We start from the raw sequence: 24,898 nt of genomic DNA, 5'->3' as shown, positions 1-24,898 counted from the left end.
AGTGACAATGATCCAGATGACGTCACGCATAGGTGACGAAATGCGTAAACTATGTAATAAGGAAAGGAGGATCCACATAGGTCACATGATCACCCAGCATATCCCCCTACAGCCACTGTGTGGGGCTGTGCTGTATTATGTACTGAGGAGGGGAGGGTCCACATAGGTCACATGATCACCCAGCATCTCCCCCTACAGCCACTGTGTGGGGTTGCGCTATACTATGTACTGAGGAAAGAAGGGTGCACATGTAGAGTAACATTTTATTTTGCCATTTTAAAGTTACATTTGTCTTTCTCCCATACAAGCTGCTTAATATTTACAGAATTATAATTGGCTACTTTATAAACCTTAATATCCAATGTAAATGTCCAATCCTGATGGGATTCTGGTTGCCACACCTCCTGCACAGGAATGTTCTTCATCCATTGAACAGAACAGACCAGCACAATATGAGGGGTTCCCACCATCCCTGTGCTGAGTTCCCGGGTCTGTACACCCGCTGTGCCCATTATGAGGGGTTCCCACCATCCCTGTGCTGAGTTCTCGGGTCTGTACACCCGCTGTGCCCATTATGAGGGGCTCCCACCATCCCTGTGCTGAGTTCCCGGGTCTGTACACCCGATTGTGCCCATTATGAGGGGTTCCCACCATCCCTGTGCTGAGTTCCCGGGTCTGTACCCCCGCTGTGCCCATTATGAGGGGCTCCCACCATCCCTGTGCTGAGTTCCCGGGTCTGTACACCCGCTGTGCCCATTATGAGGGGCTCCCACCATCCCTGTGCTGAGTTCCCGGGTCTGTACACCCGCTGTGCCCATTATGAGGGGCTCCCACCATCCCTGTGCTGAGTTCCCAGGTCTGTACACCCGATTGTGCCCATTATGAGGGGCTCCCACCATCCCTGTGCTGAGTTCCCGGGTCTGTACACCCGCTGTGCCCATTATGAGGGGCTCCCACCATCCCTGTGCTGAGTTCCCAGGTCTGTACACCCGATTGTGCCCATTATGAGGGGTTCCCACCATCCCTGTGCTGAGTTCCCAGGTCTGTACACCCGCTGTGCCCATTATGAGGGGTTCCCCCCCATCCCTGTGCTGAGATCCCAGGTCTGTACACCCGCTGTGCCCATTATGAGGGGCTCCCACCATCCCTGTGCTGAGTTCCCAGGTCTGTACACCCGATTGTGCCCATTATGAGGGGTTCCCACCATCCCTGTGCTGAGTTCCCAGGTCTGTACACCCGATTGTGCCCATTATGAGGGGCTCCCACCATCCCTGTGCTGAGTTCCCAGGTCTGTACACCCGATTGTGCCCATTATGAGGGGTTCCCACCATCCCTGTGCTGAGTTCCCGGGTCTGTACCCCCGCTGTGCCCATTATGAGGGGCTCCCACCATCCCTGTGCTGAGTTCCCGGGTCTGTACACCCGCTGTGCCCATTATGAGGGGCTCCCACCATCCCTGTGCTGAGTTCCCGGGTCTGTACACCCGCTGTGCCCATTATGAGGGGCTCCCACCATCCCTGTGCTGAGTTCCCAGGTCTGTACACCCGATTGTGCCCATTATGAGGGGCTCCCACCATCCCTGTGCTGAGTTCCCGGGTCTGTACACCCGCTGTGCCCATTATGAGGGGCTCCCACCATCCCTGTGCTGAGTTCCCAGGTCTGTACACCCGATTGTGCCCATTATGAGGGGTTCCCACCATCCCTGTGCTGAGTTCCCAGGTCTGTACACCCGCTGTGCCCATTATGAGGGGTTCCCCCCCATCCCTGTGCTGAGATCCCAGGTCTGTACACCCGCTGTGCCCATTATGAGGGGCTCCCACCATCCCTGTGCTGAGTTCCCAGGTCTGTACACCCGATTGTGCCCATTATGAGGGGTTCCCACCATCCCTGTGCTGAGTTCCCAGGTCTGTACACCCGCTGTGCCCATTATGAGGGGTTCCCACCATCCCTGTGCTGAGTTCCCAGGTCTGTACACCCGCTGTGCCCATTATGAGGGGTTCTCACCATCCCTGTGCTGAGTTCCCAGGTCTGTACACCCGCTGTGCCCATTATGAGGGGTTCCCACCATCCCTGTGCTGAGTTATCATTTATCTTATGTTATGTAACAGAAGGAACCAGAACGTACAGAGGAGTGATGTTTGTAATTATAACCTCTGGCCATCTCCACCTTTCCTATGTAAAGATTTTGTGTTTTTTCCATACAGGAAATGTGCAGAAGAATTGCGGATATCCCAGACAGACAAGACAGATGGATGGTGGTGGGGGAGGGGACACACTGTACCCCGTCCTATGGCTGGATGCAGCACTATGAGCCTTCATGATGGGTGACGGCCTATCTGTCTTCTACAGTCATACTACAGATATAATAGAGAGGATGGGCCTGGAGGGTCAGTACAACATGTATGTCCGCATTGTAAATAATATAAGTAAGCTAAAAAAAAAAAAGATACATTATTACAAAGCCATGGAAAGTTGTGACAGTGAGGAAAATTATATTTGACAGCAGCGTAAAGAGCACCAGATGTCTTAATATTGTGTATATATATATATAAAGAGGAGATACCGGTAGGATATATATATATATAGTGAAAAGGAGATAGGAATGGATAAGATGGAGGGTAATGGAGGGAATGATATCAATGGAGGAGATATGATCGGAGGAGAAAGTGAAAAAGGTATGGAGGAGATAAGGGGATGAAATGGATGGAGGTGATGATATGGATGGAGGAGATATGGATGGAACAGATTATATGGAAGAGGATATGGATGGAGGAGATGATATGGATACGGGAGATACGGATGGAACAGATGATATGGCTGAAGATATGGATGGAGGAGATATTAATGGAACAAATGATACGGAAGAATAAGATATGGATAGAGGGGATGATATGGATAGAGGCGATATGGATGGAGGAGATGATATGGAAGAAGATATAGATGGAGTAGAATATATGGCAGAAGAAGATATGGATGGAGTAGATGATATGGATGGCGGAGATGATATGGATGGCGGAGATGATATGGATGGCGGAGATGATATGGATGGCGGAGATGATATGGATAGAGGAGATATGGATGGCGGAGATGATATGGATGGCGGAGATGATATGGATGGCGGAGATGATATGGATGGCGGAGATGATATGGATAGAGGAGATATGGATGGCGGAGATGATATGGATGGCGGAGATGATATGGATAGAGGAGATATGGATGGCGGAAGATGATATGAATGGAGGGGATGATATGGATACAGGAGATATTAATGGAACAAATGATATGAAAAAAGAAGATATGGATGGAGGGGATGATATGGAAGAAGATATGGATGGAGTAGATGATATGGCAGAAGAAGATATGGATGGAGTAGATGATATGGCAGAAGAAGATATGGATGGAGGGGATGGAAGAAGATATGGATGGAGGGGATGGAAGAAGATATGGATGGAGTAGAATATATGGCAGTAGATTATATGGATGGAGGAGATGATATGGATAGAGGAGATATGGATGGAGGAGATGATATGGTAGAAGATATGGATGGAGTAGAATATATGGCAGAAGAAGATATGGATGGAGTAGATGATATGGTAGAAGAAGATATGGATGGAGTAGAATATATGGTAGAAGAAGATATGGATGGAGTAGATGATATGGCAGAAGAAGATATGGATGGAGGGGATGGAAGAAGATATGGATGGAGGGGATGGAAGAAGATATGGATGGAGTAGAATATATGGCAGTAGATTATATGGATGGAGGAGATGATATGGATAGAGGAGATATGGATGGAGGAGATGATATGGTAGAAGATATGGATGGAGTAGAATATATGGCAGAAGAAGATATGGATGGAGTAGATGATATGGTAGAAGAAGATATGGATGGAGTAGAATATATGGTAGAAGAAGATATGGATGGAGTAGATGATATGGTAGAAGAAGAAATGGATGGAGTAGAATATATGGCAGAAGAAGATATGGATGGAGTAGATGATATGGTAGAAGAAGATATGGATGGAGTAGAATATATGGTAGAAGAAGATATGGATGGAGTAGAATATATGGTAGAAGAAGATATGGATGGAGTAGATGATATGGTAGAAGAAGATATGGATGGAGTAGAATATATGGTAGAAGAAGATATGGATGGAGTAGAATATATGGCAGAAGAAGATATGGATGGAGGAGATGATATGGTAGAAGATATGGATGGAGTAGAATATATGGCAGAAGAAGATATGGATGGAGGGGATGATATGGAAAAAAGAGATATGAATGGAGGGGATGATATGGATGGAGGGTACAGGGAGATAGGGGTGGAGGAGAATGTGATGGAAGAGAAAGAAATGGAGCACAGGGATCGTTTTTGAAATGGGCACCAGATAGAGATGGAGGAGATATGGTTAGAGGCCATGGTATGGATGGAGTTGATGGTATAGATAGAGGAGATATGGATGGAGGGGATGATATGGATGGAGGTGGTATAGATGGAGAAGATGACATGGATGGAAGGGATGATATTGATGGAGGGGATGATATAGATGGAGGAGATGATAGAGATGGAGGAGTTTATGAATGGAGGATACGGAAGGATAGTGGTGGAGGAGAAAGTGATAGATAGATAGATAGATAGATAGATAGATAGATAGATAGATAGATAGATAGATAGATAGATAGACAGACAAAACTAAGTGGTGTATAGGAAGGTAGAGAGGTGTCATAGTGGAGCTGGGAAGACATTTTCCATGTATTTTGTGTCTTTCGAATGTTGAATTGGGCACCAGATATCCAGAAGTAACGGACGTTCAGCTCAGTCCTCATTCCAGGGATGAAAGATACGGGATGAATATATATCCTCAAAGGGATGATAACAAAGGTTCACGATGTTCTCCAAGCTTCAAGTTCCAACAGATGTCACAGAACTGAGAAGACACACGAGAGGAACATTATATCCAATGCAGAGCATCCCTTCCCCCCATGACATCCCAGAGCAGAAATAACCCCATTTCCCAGTGAATGGCGAGAGCCGCCATAACACTAATATTTCATTAAAAGAGTGGGAGGAGTCTAAGCTGAAGTTGAACAAACTAAATTTATGTCCAGACTTAAAGGGAATGTCGAGATGTCACCATTGAGAAGATTATTCACTTCCTGTCCATTTTTTTTTTATGGTTTTTGTTGGCAATTCAGGATTTCAATCAATAGAAAAACATTTTTTTTAGCGTTTTTCCATTTTGTTGGCGTATATTACTGTTATGTGATAGGAAACCGCCATAGTAGAGCATTGTATCATGTTATTTATCAATGAATGCAGAACGTTTGGAGTTTTAGTGATTTTTAGATCATCCAGAAACCCTCCAAAGGTCTAGAAGTGACCATCAAATACGAATCCCACTGGCTTCAATGCAATTTCAAATTTGAAATGAAAATTACATTTTTTGGCTGAATTTAAATTCTGCAAATTAGAGAAATGTGTCGTCATTCACGGAATAGAAAATATCAGTCCCAAGATTTGAATGAAGACTGAACTCAAAATTTGATACAAATTTGAGTTTCATAAGTAAAAAAATGATCTACTTCTCCATTAGTCAGATTAACCACCATATGCAGCCCACAAGCTGCGATCAGGGGGTCCCCGGGGGGTCATGTAATACACAGTGCCGGGGGGGGGGGGGGGCAGCTTACATAGTGCCATGGCAGGAGAAGGGAAATGTCTTACAAAGGATGGTTGTCATGTAATTATTCCCACAGTCACTTTCATTAATGTGACCCAGAAACCTACCAACACCCACCATTCTCTGACACCCACCATTCTCTGACACCCTCCGTTCTCTGACACCCTCCTGTTCCCTGACACCCACCGTTCTCTGACACCCTCCTGTTCCCTGACACCCACCATTCTCTGACACCCTCCTGTTCCCTGACACCCTCCTGTTCCCTGACACCCACCATTCTCTGACACCCACCTGTTCCCTGACACCCACCATTCTCTGACACCCATCGTTCTCTGACACCCTCCTGTTCCCTGACACCCACCATTCTCTGACACCCACCTGTTACTGGCTCATCCTCTTCTGGTTGCACATTATCTCCGACTTCATTTTCTTCTTAAAACATGTGAAATATGAAATATTAGTCATTGAACATACAAATTGTGCTTCCTCGCAATTACAATTACAATTACATAAATAGTCCCACACAGGGCTTTTTTTCAGCAGGAACATGGGGGAACTGAATGTATGTAATGGCAAGGGATTCTGGGGTGTTCTGGAGGGTTAATTGATGCTGGCTGCTGTTGGGGGGGAGGGGAAGGGGTTGTATTGTTGCTGTGGAAGTCTGTGGTTGCTGGGAGGACCTTTTGTTTCTTGGTGGGTCAACGGTTGCTGGGAGGGGTCAAGGGGGGTCTATGGTTACTGGCTGCTGGAGGATTTATTCATGCTGGCTGATAGGAGATCTATTGTTGCTGTTGGGGGGGGTCTATAGTTGCTGGAGATGATCTATTCTTTCTGGGGGGGGGCTATATTGTTGCATTAGATGTATTTTTGCTGGGAGGGGGGTCTATTGTTGCTGAGAAAGTGCATTGCAGTTGTTGGGAGATCAGTTGTTGCTGCTGGGGTTTATAGTTGATGGGGTGGATCTATTATTGCTTATCGGATCTATTGTTGCTGGATGGATCTATTGTTGCTGGAGGGATCTATTGTTTTTGGCAGGGGATCTATTTTACTGCTTTTTTTGTTATCATTAAGGCATTCCATATAAATTACTTAGCACAACAAAATTATATTTGGTTGCGTATTCTCTAAAAGGGGCAATACTGAGAGGTGGGTAGAGGTAGGGGGTGGAACTAAGGGAGCAATGTGGTGCAGAGGGAGTAATGCAGAGAGCCGGTGCATTGTGTGTATAAGGCAGCAATGTGGTCCAGGCAAGGGGGGCAGAGAGCCGTAGCATTGTGTGTATAAGGCAGCATTGTGATCCAGGGGGAGGGGGGTGGGGGGCAGAGAGACAGAGCATTGTGTGTATAAGGCAGCATTGTGATCCAGGGGGAGGGGGGCAGAGAGCTGGAGCATTGTGTGTATAAGGCAGTAAAGTTATCCAGAGGGAGGGGGGCAGAGAGATGGAGTATTGTGTGTATAAGGTAGCAGTGTGATCCAGGGGGAGGGGGCAGAGAGCTGGAGCATTGTGTGTATAAGGCAGTAAAGTTATCCAGAGGGAGGGGGGCAGAGAGATGGAGTATTGTGTGTATAAGGCAGTAAAGTTATCCAGAGGGAGGGGGGCAGAGAGATGGAGTATTGTGTGTATAAGGCAGTAAAGTTATCCAGAGGGAGGGGGGCAGAGAGATGGAGTATTGTGTGTATAAGGCAGTAAAGTTATCCAGAGGGAGGGGGGCAGAGAGATGGAGTATTGTGTGTATAAGGTAGCAGTGTGATCCAGGGGGAGGGGGGCAGAGAGATGGAGCATTGTGTGTATAAGGCAGTAAAGTTATCCAGAGGGAGGGGGGCAGAGAGATGGAGTATTGTGTGTATAAGGCAGTAAAGTTATCCAGAGGGAGGGGGGCAGAGAGATGGAGTATTGTGTGTATAAGGTAGCAGTGTGATCCAGGGGGAGGGGGGCAGAGAGATGGAGTATTGTGTGTATAAGGCAGTAAAGTTATCCAGAGGGAGGGGGGCAGAGAGATGGAGTATTGTGTGTATAAGGCAGTAAAGTTATCCAGAGGGAGGGGGGCAGAGAGATGGAGTATTGTGTGTATAAGGCAGTAAAGTTATCCAGAGGGAGGGGGCAGAGAGATGGAGTATTGTGTGTATAAGGTAGCAGTGTGATCCAGGGGGAGGGGGGCAGAGAGATGGAGCATTGTGTGTATAAGGCAGTAAAGTTATCCAGAGGGAGGGGGGCAGAGAGATGGAGTATTGTGTGTATAAGGCAGTAAAGTTATCCAGAGGGAGGGGGGCAGAGAGATGGAGTATTGTGTGTATAAGGCAGTAAAGTTATCCAGAGGGAGGGGGGCAGAGAGATGGAGTATTGTGTGTATAAGGCAGTAAAGTTATCCAGAGGGAGGGGGGCAGAGAGATGGAGTATTGTGTGTATAAGGCAGCAGTGTGATCCAGGGGGAAGGAGGGGCCTTCCAATGGCTGCACTGATCACAAACTGTGGGAGGGAGCACAAAGCTCCAGCACATGGTTGGATAAGGAGGTGAGATCCAATAATGAGTCTGTGTAAGGCAGCAGTGTAATGCAGAGTGCAGGGGGGGGGGGGAGAGCCAGAGCATTGTGTATAAGGCAGCAGTGTGATCCAGAGTGAGGGAGGCAGAGAGCCGGAGCATTGTGTGTATAAGGCAGCAGTGTGATCCAGGGGGAGGGGGCAGATAGCTGGAGCACTGTGTGTATAAGGAACCACTGTGATCCAGAAGGAGTGCAGAGAGCTGGAGCATTGTGTGTATAAGGCAGCAATGTTATCCGGGGGGTGGGGGGCAGAGAGACAGAGCACTGTGTGTATAAGGCAGCAGTGTGATCCGGGGGGAGGTGGGCACAGAGCCGGAGCATTGTGTGTATAAGGCAGCAGTATAATCCAGGGGGGGGGGCAGGGAGCCGGAGTATTGTGTGTATAAGGCAGCAGTATAATCCAGGGGGGGGGGGCAGGGAGCCGGAGTATTGTATGTATAAGGCAGCAGTATAATCCAGGGGTAGGGGGGCAGGGAGCCACAGAATTGTGTGTATAAGGCAGAAGTGTGATCCAGTGGGAGGGGGGCACAGAGCCGGAGCATTGTGTGTATAAGGCAGCAGTGTGATCCAGAGGGAGGAGAGCAGAGAGACAGAGCATTGTGTGTATAAGGCAGCAGTGTGATCCAGGGGTAGGGGGGCAGAGAGCCACAGCATTGTGTGTATAAGGCAGCAGTGTGATCCAGGGGGAGGGGGGCACAGAGCCGGAGCATTGTGTGTATAAGGCAGCAGTATAATCCAGGGGGGGGGGCAGGGAGCCGGAGTATTGTGTGTATAAGGCAGCAGTATAATCCAGGGGGGGGGGCAGGGAGCCGGAGTATTGTGTGTATAAGGCAGCAGTATAATCCAGGGGGGGGGGGCAGGGAGCCGGAGTATTGTGTGTATAAGGCAGCAGTATGATCCAGGGGTAGGGGGGCAGGGAGCCACAGCATTGTGTGTATAAGGCAGCAGTGTGATCCAGTGGGAGGGGGGCACAGAGCCGGAGCATTGTGTGTATAAGGCAGCAGTGTGATCCAGGGGGAGGGAGCAGAGAGACAGAGCACTGTGTGTATAAGGCAGCAGTGCGATCCAGAGGGAGGAGAGCAGAGAGCTGGAGCATTGTGTGTATAAGGCAGAAATGTGATCCAGGGGAGGGGGGCAGGGAGCCAGAGCATTGTGTTTATAAGGCAGAAATGTGATCCAGGGAGAGGGGGCCACAGAGCCAGAGCATTGTATGTATAAGGCATGTAAAATTCATGTTAGTGGTCCGCGGGATTCAAAATGATGAGTTTAGCGGTCTGTGAGGTCCGAAAGGTTGGCGACTGCTGTGCTAGAGCATAATAACACACTTCAACACACCTCCATGACACCCCTCAGACCCTTTGGTTGGTTGTAATTAGGCCTACGACTCCCTCTCCATAGACAACTTAGGGCTCTTTCACACGGGCGGACCGTTCAGGCCCACCTGTCAGTTTTTTAGGCGGACCTGAACGGACGCTCCATGCAGGTCTATGGAGCGACGGATGTGAGCGGTGACATGTCCGCTGACATCCGATCTGCTCCGATCCGCTAAATGCAGACAGATGGAAACCTAATACATTTGGAAAGAGCAGCTCCCATTTTTTTTAATTCCATCTTTATTCATGACCATACATGTTACACAGGACTGAACAAGAACATGGTAGACCATAGCCAAAAACATTACATGTAGAAGCCATAACTATCGTGTCAATGTTGCCAACATAGACAGGCTATTGAAGGAATAGTGCTACAGGATGTAGAACTGATCAAAAAGAAAAGACAACCAACCAAGCCTCCCAACTGCTGCAGCATAACCGGTACATCGGCACTGTAGGACTAGCTAGGCATACCAAATTTCCAGCGTTCAATCTAGCTTAGGTAAATAAACTTTTCATATAATAATCACACATAACACTCTTGTATCATATAACATATAACACGCTATCCTCCAAAGGACAGCGGAGAAATATGCTCTAGCTTCAGGGAGATGACTCAAGTCTCTAAGTGTAGTAACGTCATCATCACAGAAAGAATAAAAGGTCAGTAACTTCCTCAGTCAAGGGAGTAGGCGGTTTAAAAGAAAGGGTGGGGGGTATGAAAGAAGGGCCAACGGCAAAAGGGGGAAGGGAGAAAGGGGAAGTGAAGAAAGGGGTAGGGCAGAAAGCCAGAGGGTCACCCTCCAGAGACCGGGCACCACCTTCAATCCATAGACAGAGAGTCTATTATCAGGTGCCTCGGCCATCAACCGACTCAGATAGGGACACAGGCTAACGATAACCACCTGTGCAAAGGAAGTATCTCCGGGGGGCCTCCAACGCTCCCTGAATGTTTCCTTTCAGTATTGGTTAGGGTGGTAGAAAGTTTCTCCATATGGAAGACGTCATTGACTTTAGCATACCACGGGACCTTAGCAGGAAGCTGTGTCTGCCTCCAGGGTGAAGGGATGCAAGCTCTAGCTGCATTCACCAGATGTATAATGAGTAATTGAATTTCTGGATGGGTTTCTCCGTCCGGAGAAGGAGGCGGCACACCGCTGGGTTACCACTTCGGGCAACCGATGTCAGGCGTTTGAATGTACCCATCACATGCTCCCATGAGGGACCTAGAAAGGGGACACTGCCTGGACAAGGTCATCTAGAGCCCAGGCCGAACATGTCAAACTGTGCCCCCCCCCCAAGATGTATGAGCATTACGTGTCAGCAAATCCCCCCCCCCCCCCAAAAAAAAACTGAGCACTAATATGCATGCTTACTCCCTAAGCATAAATTCCATCTCCTCCTATTACATATCTACCCCCAAATCCGTCCAGCTCAAATGACCCCGTCCCCAAAAATAAATCAACCATCCCAGCACAAATACTCTACCCCTAAAACTTCTCCTCCTAGTACACATCTTCTCCCCCCCACTCCAAATACCCACCTCCCAGCACAAATACCCCCCCAATTCCCCTCCATGAAAAAGTCTTCCCCTCACCCCCCTCCCAACACACATCCCCCTAAATCCCCACTCTGAGCACCCCCAAATTTCCTCTTCTAGAACAATAATTAACCCCTGCTGCCCCCCAAATTTCCCTTTCTAACAGAAATCCCTCCCCAAATCCCCCTATGATGCCCTTTACCCCCCCCCCCTCCACCTTACATGATACCACAGTACCAAGGGAAGCTGACCCTCCTGCCCACCCCTTGTCCTGGCACTGCTGACAGAAGATATGGGACATCGTACCCATATTGGTTGCAATGCCAGCAGGTGTCCAGAAAACTGCTATCCATTTTGTGGAGAGAGTTAAGGGACACAATATTATCTCAAGAGAACTTTATACCCTACCTCTAGGTACTGGTTAGGTATGGAGGATTTGTGGGCTAAAAGAAAAATCTTTTCCGCTTGTCTGGGTGAAAACAAAGTCCCCAGGTCCTGTTCCCATTGAGGTACGTACAACAGAAGTGGGTCATCACTGATGTAGTGATAGCTAGTTGGAGATCAGTGGGTTCTCCCGGATGGGAGGATTATTATCTTCTGTGGAAAAGATGTTAGCGGACCCCTGTCCAGGGTAGTCCTGTCTTCTCTGTAAAAAAATCTACACAATATATTTTCAGCCCTCTCCTATTCATGACCACACGGAAATAACTTAAAGCACAGCTGATGGCTTCACCCTGGAGTTTTATGAAAAGATTTCCCTGTTTTTGACCACTGGAGAGGTGGGCAGGTTCATTGATAACGAATGTTTTGTGCATAGATGTATTGATGGCTCCTGAGGAAGTGGACTACGTCCAGGAAACGCGTTGGGCCACAAAGAATTATCTGATTATGAAAGATTCACTGTTATGGTGATCAGGGGCGGACTGACAACTCATGGGGCCCCCGGGGCAATAGGAGATTATGGGGCCCCCAGGCAATCTGAGATTATGGGGCCACACAGTATACAAAAACACACACACACACAGTATAAAATCACTCAGTATACATGTACACATAGTATACACAGACATGTTTCTATTGGCTGAGAAGGTACAGGAGAGGATTTTTACATACTGTCCCTGGTTTTATTGAGGCTGGCAACCCTGATGGGGCCCCCCCAGTGGCCCGGGGGCCCTCGGGCAGTGCCGGTCAGTCCGCCCCTGATGGTGATATATGACTGGAATTTTGTACTTTGTTTTTTGTACTCTATTTCATGAACGGTTATGAAGCAAAGAAAACAGAGCAAACATTTTTAATGGGTTGTTAAGAACTCAGTCAGGTTATAGCTAGACCATTATTCCTAAACTTTGGGGACAGCATACGGAAAAGAATGGTACCAGCTGATTGGAGAAAAGCCAATGTGGTACCAATATTTAAAAAAGGGCAGAGACATATTCCTGGAAACTACAGGCCGGTGTCATGGTTATGCAGGGATCTTCCTGTGTTTGCTTGCCTCCCCTCATGTGTTCAGACTAAGAGGTCAGCCACTTCCATCTGGTGGTTTTTATAACCTCTCCTCTAAGCATGGCTCCACCCCAGGCCCTATCAGGGAACCTTATATTAACCTGTGCACTGCAAGCCAAGAGTGCTGATCAACCATTGTGTATTCCTTTGTGTGTTTAGCTTCCTGTTACCTGCCGTGTGCTCTTCTGTTGTTCCGTTACCGACTTTGGCGTGTCTTTGACTATCCCTGTTTGCCTGTGATCCTGACCTATTGGCGTGTCCCTGACTATTCCTGTCTGCTTGTGGCCCCAACCTTGGCTTTGTCCCTCACCATCCCTATCCTCCTGTTGCCTACTGTGGGTGTGAGCTGGGGGACCCTGGGGGTAGCGACCTGGAGCCAGTTGCAGCCAAGTCCATCCTCACCACTCGAGGCGCTGGTGAACACCTGCTGGCTCTTAGACTCCACGCCCCAGGGAATCTTACGCTCTAACCCCGGTGGGATCTGTCTCCCATCCGCAGCAGTCAGCCGTAGGGTCCACAACCTTGCGGTGCACTCCTGATCCCTACGGTGTGCATCTGTCACCTCGCCTCAAGGTGACCTGACAGCTGGTCAGCCTAACATCAATAGTAGGTAAATTATTGGAGGGGATAATAAGGGACTATATCCATGAATTTGCTGATGAAAACAGTATCATTAGTAGTAATCAGCATGGGTTTACTTGGGGGCATTTCTGCCAGACCAATCTGTTAACATTCTATAGGGAAGTGAGCTCCCATATAGAGGGAGGTCTGTGGTGTAGTGGTTAGCACTCTCACCTAGCAGTAAGAAGGGTCGCTGGTTCAAATCCCAACCACGACACTACCCGCCTGGAGTTTGCATGTTCTCCCTGTGCCTGTGTGGGTTTCCTCCGGGTACTCTGGTTTCCTCCCACAAACCAAAGACATGCAGGTAGGTTAATTGGCTTCTGTCCAAAATTGGCCCTAGTATATGAATGGGGACCTTGGATTGTGGGCTCCTTGAGAGTAGGGACCAATGTGAGTGTGCAATGTACAGGGATAGGGAGAATTGTAGACACTCACTCAGGTTGAACTGGATGGACTGGTGTCTTTATTCAAAAGCATGCAATACAGTTCCCCATAAATGCTCAATCTACAAACTGAGATCTGTAGGCATGGACCATAGAGTTTGTCCATGGATAGAAAACTGGTTATGGAGCGTGTCCAAAGACTGGTGATAAATAACGTGTACTCAGACTGGTCTGCAGTGGTCAGTGGGGTCCTCCAAGGCTCTGTCTTGAGACCAATTCTGTTTAATTTATTCATAAATGATATAGAGAATAGGATAAATAGTTCAATCTCAGTTTTTGCGGGCGACACAAAATTAAGCAGGGCGATAGCAACACAGCAGGATGTAGAAATTTTACAGAAAGAACTGAACAAAATAACGGTGTGGGCCAATGCATGGCAAATGAGGTTTAATGGGGAGAAATGTACGGTAATGCACCTGAGGGCTAAAAACATAAACACAAACTACTCACTAGGGGGAGAACCTCTAGGGCAGTGATTCTCAACCAGGGTTCCTCCAGAGGTTGTAGGGGTTCCTTCAGCATTGGGCAATTTCTGCCTCTAAGATAAGTTCCCACTCACACCATTGATCTTTTTAGCTATCTGTAATGAGGTAATTCTTCCCAATGACCACAAGTGTAAGGACCATTCTTCCCACTGACCATCACACTAATGTATCATGAGTTGTAGATTTCTAATTTTTAGCAGGGGTTCCCCGAGACCGGAGAACTATTTCAAGGGTTGAAAAAGGTTCAAAAGGTTTAGAAAGGCTGCTCTAGGGAACCCAAGGATGGAGAAGGATCTGGGGGTTCTAGTAGAAGACAGATTGAGCAATTGCATGCAGTGTCAAGCTACAGCTGCCAAACCTGGCAGAATATTGGCATGCATAAAAAAGGGAATTTACTCCAGAGATAAACCTATAATCCTGCCATTTTATAAAACTCTAGTATGGCCACATCTGGAATATTCGTCCAGTTCTGGTCACCAGTCCTCAGAAGCAGTGGCTGCTGGTGGTCCATTTTTGGGGTTGTGGCAAACAAACCCCCTCAACCAACCCCCTCCCGCTCACCCGTAAGCCCGCTCAGCACTCACCCCATCCAGGTCCCGGATGGCTTCTCCTCCCAGCCAATCTGGTTGCTTCATAAAGACGATAGCGATTGTTGATTCGCTATTGTCACAAGTAAGTGGGCTCAGGGTGCAGTGCTTTGTGCCCTGAGCCCACCCTTTTTGACGCCAATTAAAGCCTCAGGCTCTAATCAAGTGCTTCACAAAAAATCCCCGTAGAATTGTATGCGTCCGGCGTGCCGCATGCAGATTAGAGGCCATTTGCATAGAGATTAGGGGTGGGCAGCGCCCCTGCACCCCTTATGGACGGGCCACCACTGCTCAGAAGAGATATGCCAGAGCTGGAGAGAGTCCAAAGAAGGGCATCAAAATTAAAAAGGGGACTGGAGGACCTCAATTACTAATAACGACTACAAGCACTAAATTTATGCTTGCTGGAGACCACCAAATATCTCAATATAGCAGTGTAGGGAGGAAATTATTCAGTCTCAGGGAGTGTAAGAGGACATGGGGGGGGTCACACAATGAGACTGGAGGAGAAGTGGATTAACCTTAAACTGCGTAGGGGGTTCTTCGCTGTCAGGCCAATAAGGATGTGGAAGTCTCTTCCACAATTGGTGGTGGCTGCAGGGACTATGGATATTTTTAAATGCTCTTGGATATATATATTACGACATACAGGGATATGGGAAATAACTATAGACCCTGACGCATGTTCACCTACACAGGTTGGACTGGATGGACTATTGTCTTCATTCAACCTTTGTGTTTTAAGGGAAATGTTGTGCCTCAAAAGTTTCATTCTATAATATTATTTACTACGTTTTGACATTCCTACAGGAACTTGGCACTGTTTTGTTATAATATTTTAGTGTTATGCCATGTACACACGATCGGAAATTCGGCTAGCAAAAGACCGATGAGAGCTTTTGGTTGGAAAATGCGACCGTGTGTACGCTCCATCGTGACTTTTGCTGGCCAAAAGAGGGAGAGCAGGTTTCTCTATTTTTCGGGCGAAAAAAGTTCTGATCAGAGATTCCGAACGTCTGTAGCAATTTCCGACGCGCCAAATTCCTACGCATGTTCGGAAACAATTTGACGCATTGCTCGGAAGCATTAAACTTCATTTTCTCGGCTTGTCGTAGTGTTGTACGTTACACCGCGTTCTTGATGCTCGAAAGTTCAGAGAATTTTTGTGTGACCCGTGTGTGTGCGAGCCAAGCTTGAGCGGAATTCCCTCTGAGCACCGTTCCTTGGTTCCACCCCTACCCACCTCTGAGCACCGTTCCTTGGTTCCACCCCCTACCCACCTCTGAGCACCGTTCCTTGGTTCCACCCCCTACCCACCTCTGAGCACCGTTCCTTGGTTCCACCCCCTACCCACCTCTGAGCACCGTTCCTTGGTTCCAACCCCTACCCACCTCTAAGCACCATTTCTTGGTTCCACCCATACCCACTACTGAGCACCATTTCTTGGTTCCACCCCTACCCACCTCTGAGCACCGTCCCTTGGTTCCACCCCTACCCACCTCTGAGCACCGTTCCTTGGTTCCACCCCCTACCCACCTCTGAGCACCGTTCCTTGGTTCCACCCCTACCCACCTCTAAGCACCATTCCTTGGTTCCACCCCCTACCCACCTCTGAGCACCATTTCTTGGTTCCACCCATACCCACCACTGAGCTCCGTTCCTTGGTTCCACCCCCTACCCACCTCTGAGCACCGTTCCTTGGTTCCACCCCATACCCACCTCTGAGCACCGTTCCTTGGTTCCACCCCATACCCACCTCTGAGCACCGTTCCTTGGTTCCACCCCCTACCCACCTCAGCCACCATTCCCCGACACCCAACCATTCCCCGGCACCCACCATTCCCCGACACCCAACCATTCCCCGGGACCCACCATTACCCGGCACCCACCATTCCCCGACACCCACCATTCCCCGACACCCAACCATTCCCCGGGACCCACCATTACCCGGCACCCACCATTCCCCGACACCCACCATTCCCCGACACCCTCCATTCCCCGGCACCCACCTAATCCTGGTGCGTCCAAAGACGATCTCTTCTTTTCTGGTTGCACATCATTCCACCCCCTACCCACCTCTGAGCACCGTTCCTTGGTTCCACCCCTACCCACCTCTAAGCACCATTCCTTGGTTCCACCCCCTACCCACCTCTGAGCACCATTTCTTGGTTCCACCCATACCCACCACTGAGCTCCGTTCCTTGGTTCCACCCCCTACCCACCTCTGAGCACCGTTCCTTGGTTCCACCCCATACCCACCTCTGAGCACCGTTCCTTGGTTCCACCCCATACCCACCTCTGAGCACCGTTCCTTGGTTCCACCCCCTACCCACCTCTGAGCACCGTTCCTTGGTTCCACCCCTACCCACCTCTGAGCACCGTTCCTTGGTTCCACCCCCTACCCACCTCTGAGCACCGTTCCTTGGTTCCACCCCCTACCCACCTCTGAGCACCGTTCCTTGGTTCCACCCCCTACCCACCTCTGAGCACCGTTCCTTGGTTCCACCCCCTACCCACCTCTGAGCACTGTTCCTTGGTTCCACCCCCTACCCACCTCCGAGCACCGTTCCTTGGTTCCACCCCCTACCCACCTCTGAACACCGTTCCTTGGTTCCACCCCTACCCACCTCTGAGCACGTTCCTTGGTTCCACCCCTACCCACCTCTGAGCACCGTTCCTTGGTTCCACCCCTACCCACCTCTGAGCACCGTTCCTTGGTTCCACCCCCTACCCACCTCTGAGCACCGTTCCTTGGTTCCACTCCTACCCACCTCTGAGCACCGTTCCTTGGTTCCACCCCTACCCACCTCTGAGCACCGTTCCTTGGTTCCACCCCTACCCACCTCTGAGCACCGTTCCTTGGTTCCACCCCTACCCACCTCTGAGCACCGTTCCTTGGTTCCACCTCTACCCACCTCTGAGCACCGTTCCTTGGTTCCACCCCCTACCCACCTCCCAGGACCACCCCTTTTTAGAGAATACAGAACCAAGTATCATTTAGTGGTGGAATTTTTTATGATAACAAGAAAGGCAGTAAAATAGATCTACAGTAGCAACAATGAACAATGATCCTCCAGCAACATTAGACAACTCTCCCTCAACAGTGGATCCCTCCCAGCAACGAGCGACCCACCCCCAGCAACAATAGATCCCCCAACAGCAACAATAGACTGCCTCAGCAACATTAGACACCCCCCCCTGCAAAAATAGATCCCCTCCAGAAACAATAGATTCCTCAGCAGCCAGCATCAATAGACCCTCCATCAGTCAGCAACAAAGACCCATCCCTCAGCAGTACAACAGAACACTCCCAGGAACAATTGACCCCCTGCAACAATACATTCCCCACCAGCAAGAGAAGCTCTCCCCAGCAGCAATAGACCCCCTTCCTCCACAAAAATAGATCCCCTCCAGCAACAATAGATTCCCCAGCAGCCAGCATCAGTAGACCCTCCAGCATACCGCAGCACCCCTTGCCATTACATACATTCAGTTCTGGAGGTGCCGGAACTGCGTTCCCCCCACATTCCTTCTGAAAGAAAGCCCTGTGTACATCTCTATCAGAACTAAACTCATTCATGAAAGACAGTCTGTGCTGCCACGGGGACAGCCATCCAGAGTGCCACTTTTATTCCCTCATACAGCATAGAGAGACTCTGACTGCTGTGAATGGTTGGCTCATTATCAATGATTGTCTCAGAGACTTCAGAAACGTGACCCAAATACCCACCAACACCCACCATTCCCCGACACCCAACCATTCTCCGGCACCCACCATTCCCCGACACCCACCATTCCCCGACACCCACCATTCCCCGGCACCCACCATTCCCCGACACCCACCATTCCCCAAAACACTCACCATTCCCCGACACCCAACCATTCTCCGGCACCCACCATTCCCCGACACCCACCATTCCCCGACAGCCACCATTCCCCGACAGCCACCATTCCCCGGCACCCAACCATTCCCCGGCACCTACCATTCCCCGGCACCCACCATTCCCAGACACCCAACCATCCCCCAGAACCCACCATTACCCGGCACCCACCATTCCCTGACACCCACCATTCCCCGGGATCCACCATTCCCCGACACCCAACCATTTCCTGGGACCAACCATTACCCGGCACCCACCATTCCCCGACCCCCAACCATTCCCCGGGACCCACCATTACCCTGCACCCACCATTCCCCCACACCCAACCATTCCCCGGGACCCACCATTCCCCGGTACCCACCATTACCTGACAGCCACCATTCCCCGACACCCAACCATTCCCCGGCACCCACCATTCCCCGACACCCAACCATTCCCCGGGACCCACCATTACCCGGCACCCACCATTCCCCGACACCCACCATTCCCCGACACCCAACCATTCCCCGGGACCCACCATTACCCGGCACCCACCATTCCCCGACACCCACCATTCCCCGACACCCTCCATTCCCCGGCACCCACCTAATCCTGGTGCGTCCAAAGACGATCTCTTCTTTTCTGGTTGCACATCATTCCCAACTTCTGGTTCTTCTCAAATATAATGAAAGAAGAAATAGGAGTCAATCATCCTGTGAATTGTTTTCTCTACCAATTTACATTGAAATATTCCCTCTATGTCCACAAATCAACCACTTAACGACCAGCAAAATACCAGTACATCGCTGGAATTCAAGTGGATATTTGCCAGCACACCATGGAACGACACAAGTAGCGTCCAAATGGGTGATTTATTGCATAATCACAACACAAAGACACAAAGATAGTGCAACGTTTCGGAGCCGCGCAGGGCCCCTTCATCAGGCATGTGACGAAGGGGCCCTGTGCGGCTCCGAAACGTTGCACTATATTTGTGTCTTTGTGTTGTGATCATGCAATAAATCACCCGTTTGGACGCTACTTGTGTCGTTCCATGGTGTGCTGGCAAATATCTTCACTGTGACTTGAACCAGTATCCAGCTGGTTGTTGCTACAGCACCCAAATCTGAGAGCGCATCCAGGAACGTGTGCGATGGGAATATGAAGTAACACTGAAGAAATGACACTTGTCTACAATGTAAAGTAGTGAGTGTACAGCTTGTATAACAGTGTAAATTTCCTGTCCCCTCAAAATAACTCAACACACAGCCATTAATGTCTAAACCGCTGGCAACAAAGGGGAGTTCACCCATAAGTGAAAATGTCCAAATGCCCAATTAGCCATTTTCCTCCTCGATGTCATGTGACTCGTTAGAGTTAGAAAGAAAGGGGATTTAATATACCCTTCTGCTGAGGAGGAACAACCCAATGAGCCTCCAGCAGAAGAGAAGGACTCAAGGCATGGCACTGTTGACCCCTGCATGCAACAGTCGGTGGCCCTGGAGGATTTGTGCAAGGCCACTGACTTTTCAGTTTACTTCTCAGTGGAAGAGCTGGCATCAGGGCAGAACATCACTGAGCTCTGCCCAGCATCAACAGCAGTTTCAGTTGTCCTAAGAGGTGAGGCAGTTGGCCTTTCTCCCAAACAACTGAAAGGGACATGGGATTTCCTACCAGGAGCTAGGGCCGTCTTTAAGGCATGGCAAAAGGGGCAGCTGCCCTGGGTCCTGTCATTATTGTGGGGCCCGAAGCAGCTGCCCCATACTTGCCAACTATCCCAGTTTAAATCCCCTCATCTCTTGAGCTTTTAGTCCAGTGTTGTGTCCCGATATCTCAGTGTGAAGTTCTGTTACTAATGCTGCTCAGCTCTGCCCTATTGTTGTGTACAGATGACGCACCTGCAGACCCTGTGTTTACATGTAAATACCAGCATTGGTATGTAAATAGCAGCAGACCAGCAGCATTCATATGTGAATAGAGACAGCATTCATATGTCTATCATGCCCCCTGAGTTCATATCCACCATTACCTATATGGAATGCTGTCCACTGGGGAGATGGAGGGGCATGGTGGAAATTGAACACATCCACCCTTCCCCCCAGCACTGATCCCAGGAGTCCTAGGATCCCTTGGTGTTTTCTTTCTATTAATGGGTCCCCTCACCTCCTTGGTCCATGTTGTGCAGTCAGCAGGGGCAGACTGACAACTCATGGGGCCCCTGGGCAATAGGAGATTATGGGGCCCCCAGGCAATCAGAGGTTATGGGGCCGCACGGATTTTTAGACCAAAAGAATGGTGGTAAGGGACATTTCAGAGGCAGATGTAAAAAAAAAAAAAACACAAATTTTTACATACTGTCCCTGGTTTTACTGAGGCTGGCAACCCTGATGGGGCCCCCTAGTGGCATGGGGCCTCGGACAGTGACCGAGTGGCCCAATGGTCAGTCCGCCCCTGGCAGGCAGTGAGGAGATGATGTGCTGTAAACTCTAGCAACCAATCAGTAAGCAGTATTGATGTACAGTAACCTCTAGCAACCAACCAACAAGCATAAATCATGTGCTGTAACCTCTCGCAACTAATCAGTGAACGGTAACGATATACATTGTAACCTCTGTCAACCAATCGCAATTGCTGCCTGATCTGATTCAGTAAACTGATTTTGAGTCTAGCTGCGATTTATTGTATTCCTCAGAAAGCAGGTGGAGAGCGAAACTGCATGGGGGGGGGGGGGGGCAAGAACATTTTTGCCCAGGGTCCAACCTATATTAAATACAGCCGTGCCAGAAGCGCTGACCTCTGCCCCACGCCTGCGGCAGTTCCAGGGGCCCAGGGTGAGAATGTGATGGTCACTCTCCACCAGCAGATCAGGATCCAGGGGAAGAAGGTAGAGGAGGTTGTCGTCCAAACAAATATTAAAATAAAAAATGGTCATCAAATATGACATCCAATATTGATAAGGTACTTAGATCCAAAAGATCTCTAGATAATCCAAGCATTACATAAGGCATAAAGTATTTCATTATATCCTAGACCAGTGATAGCGAACCTTGGCACCCCAGATGTTTTGGAACTACCTTTCCCATGATGCTCATGCACTCTTCAGTGTGGCTGAGCATCATGGGAAATGTAGTTCCAAAACATCTGGGGTGCCAAGGTTCGCCATCACTGTCCTAGACTGCTGGAAAGTGCATAAGTTGGAAAGGGATAATGCATCGTAGACTAAGCGGATCTTGTGCCACTAGCAGCACATCATCCAGTCCTGCCAAACAGTATCCACAAGGACCGAGAGATATAGCCATGGGGTAAAACTTCAGGCTGGGTTCACATGTATGCTAAATTGGATGTAGATTTCTCCACATTCACATTCAATCTACATAGCATGCGAGTCTGACCGTCTCTCAATAGAGCCGGTTTACACAGCCCCGAGGTGGCCCCGGTATAGATTGCAGATGGGTCCTGTGCGTCTTTGGGTTTAGTTCAGGAACAAATTCAGGCAAAAAAATGAATCACACCGGTGAACAGGGACGCACTGGACCCTATGCTATGAATCGGAGATATATGTACCCGGCCTCAAATAGCCAAGCATACGAATAATTTGCAAGGATTATTGCTTTGCAAAGGCGTACAGTATATTCAAAGCATTAATGTAATTTAAACATTTTCTAGGCTGAGCCTCTAAATGCTCTAATTAGAAATTAAAGTGCTTTGGCCTCTGTGAAGGGTTTCCATGGTTTAAATTTCTGTTACATTCCTGTCTAGGCGTGGCAGTGAGTGTTCTGCCACATACACATGATCAGAAATTCAGCCAGCATAAGACCGATGAGAGCTTCTGGTCGGAAAATGCGACCGTGTGTATGCTCCATCGGACTTTTGCTGGCTGAATTCCTGCCAGTAAAAGATTGAGAGCATGTTCTCAATTTTTAGGCCAGAAAAAGTTCAGTTTGGAAATTCTGATCGTCTGTAGCAATTCCAACGCGCGGAATTCCTACGCACGCTCGGGAACAATTCGACGCACGCTCGGAGGCATTGAACTTCATTTTCTCGGCTCTTCGTAGTGTTGTACCTCACCGCGTTCTTGACAGTCGAAAGTTGAGAGAACTTTTGTGTGACCGTGTGTATGCAAGGCAAGCTTGAGCGGAATTCCGTCAGAAAAAACATCCAAGATTTTTCTCACGGAAAATCTGCTCGTGTGTACGCGGCATTACAGAAATTTCTTAAAGGAAAGAATTGCAATGGGGGATCCTGCGAATGGTGCTTGTTTCTGTTAAGACACATGATGGCAGCTACTGGGTGTGTGTGTAAAGGGTTAACTTGGGAGGAAATCTACCCCATTGATGAGCACTTAGTTTGTTGGATTTGCTTAGGTCGTAGAAAAACCACTACACAAGGTGGGATCTGATACAATAGTGTAATCACCACAGCAACAACATAACTGAACTCATTCATGAAAGCATCTGAGACCATCTGTGCTGCCATGCGACACCCAACCAGAGTCTCACTTTCATTCTCTAGCACACTATAGAGAGTCTCTGGTTGCCTGTGATTGGTTGGATCATCGATGATTGCCTCTGAGACTCTTTCAGAAACGTGACCCAGAGACACATCAACACCCACCGTTCCATGACACTCACCTGTCCCTGGTGCATCCAAGGAAGAACTCTTCTCTTCTGGTTGCACATTATTCCCGGGTTCTGCTTTTTCTTAAAACATGGGAAAGAAGAAATATTCGTCAATCAACCCGTGGATTTTCCCCTCTCACAATTTACAATGAAATAGTCTATGTCCACATATCAAAGTGTATTGAGTGCCGAAACCAAGAGTTTCCTTCGTATAATCTTCCTTTACAGTGTTTCCAGGACCCCCAAACTTGGGGCATTCAACGTGAAAATATTGACTTGACCCTTCTACAATACGGCCTTTTTATTAGGCAGAACAATATTTTATTAGAGAGATGCAAGACTTTAGTCTTTCAGAACTGGAAGTCATTATCTACATGAGATTGCCATACTTACCTTGAAAGATGTATCCTGGAATGATCAGAGGTAAGTGTAAATGTGATACAAATGTGTGTATCTCTCTCACAACTGAACCCATTCATGAAAGCATCTGAGACGTTCAACCATGGCATCCAACCAAAGTCTCAATTTCATCCTCTAAAACAGAACAGAGAGACTCTAGTTGCTGTGATTGGCTGGGACATTATCTGTCCTTGCCTCAAACACTTTCATAAATGTCTCCCAGAGACACACCAACATCCACCATTCCCTGACACCCACCGTTCCCTGACACCCACCGTTCCCTGACACCCACCGTTCCCTGACACCCACCTGTTCCCTGACACCAGGGCAGGACTTAGGGTGGTGGGGGCCACTGGGCTTGAGTCACTTTCCGGCCCTACCTTCTATACATTACCGTATTTATCGGCGTATAACACGGGCCGGCGTATAACACGCACCCCAAGTTTAGGAGGGAATTTAAAGGAACAAAAACGTTTAGGAAGGAAGTTTAAGGAAAAAAACTTACATTTAAACGCCCATTAATGCAGCCTTATCAGTGTCCATCTGCAGCCTTGCCCATCCACCTGCAGCCTTGCCCCAGTGTCATTTGCAGCCTTGTCATTGCAGTCCAGAAATTTAAAAATGTCGCGGCCGAGATAGAGTCCTATGTATCGCGGCGGCTCTCGGGTCCTCTTGGCGGCTCTTGGCAGCTCTCGGCAGCTCTCGAGTCCTCTAGCAGTACTGAGCGGAGCCAAGAGTAGCCGAGTGTACTCGGCTCGGCTCACAGTCACACCTAGTCTTTGGATTATGTCCATCATAGGGCAGGACTGGGTGTGACTGTGAGCGGAGCCGAGCTGAGTACACTCGGCTATGTATCTCGGCGGGGCCCCCTATTGGGTGGGGCCCATGGGCTTGAGCCCAGTCAAGCCCAATGTTAAGTCCTGCCCTGCCTGACACCCACCTGTTCCCTGACACCCACTGTTCCCTGACACCCACCGTTCCCTAACACCCACCTGTTCCCTGACACCCATCAGTTCCCTGACACCCACCAGTTCCCTGACACCCACCAGTTCCCTGACACCCACCGTTCCCTGACACCCACCAGTTCCCTGACACCCACCAGTTCCCTGACACCCACCGTTCCCTGACACCCACCAGTTCCCTGACACCCACCAGTTCCCTGACACCCACCAGTTCCCTGACACCCACCGTTCCCTGACACCCACCAGTTCCCTGACACCCACCAGTTCCCTGACACCCACCTGT

General features: G+C 49.0%; 1 protein-coding gene across 13 annotated transcripts in view; it reads right to left on the bottom strand.

Moving 5' to 3' along the window:
• Positions 1-245: 245 nt before the first annotated feature.
• Positions 246-24,898, bottom strand: part of LOC143981565 (uncharacterized) — a 93,932-nt gene continuing 69,279 nt past the window's right edge. For 2 of the 13 annotated variants that reach the window (XR_013274321.1, XR_013274322.1), the window contains 2 exons: positions 23,267-23,335; positions 19,242-19,307 (listed from right to left, as the gene is read on the bottom strand). Coding sequence is in view for 11 of the 13 variants with exons in the window: in XM_077479512.1 (XP_077335638.1) it covers positions 2,636-4,507 (1,872 nt within the window). In the remaining 2 variants the exon portion in view is untranslated. Of the gene's footprint in view, positions 4,927-4,970; positions 5,971-6,040; positions 6,112-16,784; positions 16,839-19,241; positions 19,308-23,266; positions 23,336-24,898 lie in introns of those variants that run through there. The other 11 variants (XM_077479521.1, XM_077479522.1, XM_077479520.1 and 8 more) reach the window with 11 other exon arrangements.

The sequence above is a fragment of the Lithobates pipiens genome, unplaced genomic scaffold, assembly GCF_037356315.1.
Source record: "Lithobates pipiens isolate NorthernLeopardFrog02 unplaced genomic scaffold, aLitPip1_a1.2 Scaffold_16, whole genome shotgun sequence".
NCBI classification, from domain to species: Eukaryota; Metazoa; Chordata; class Amphibia; order Anura; family Ranidae; genus Lithobates; species Lithobates pipiens.
Note: the sequence above shows the minus strand (reverse complement) of the source record. Positions and strands in the feature narration are given on the sequence as shown.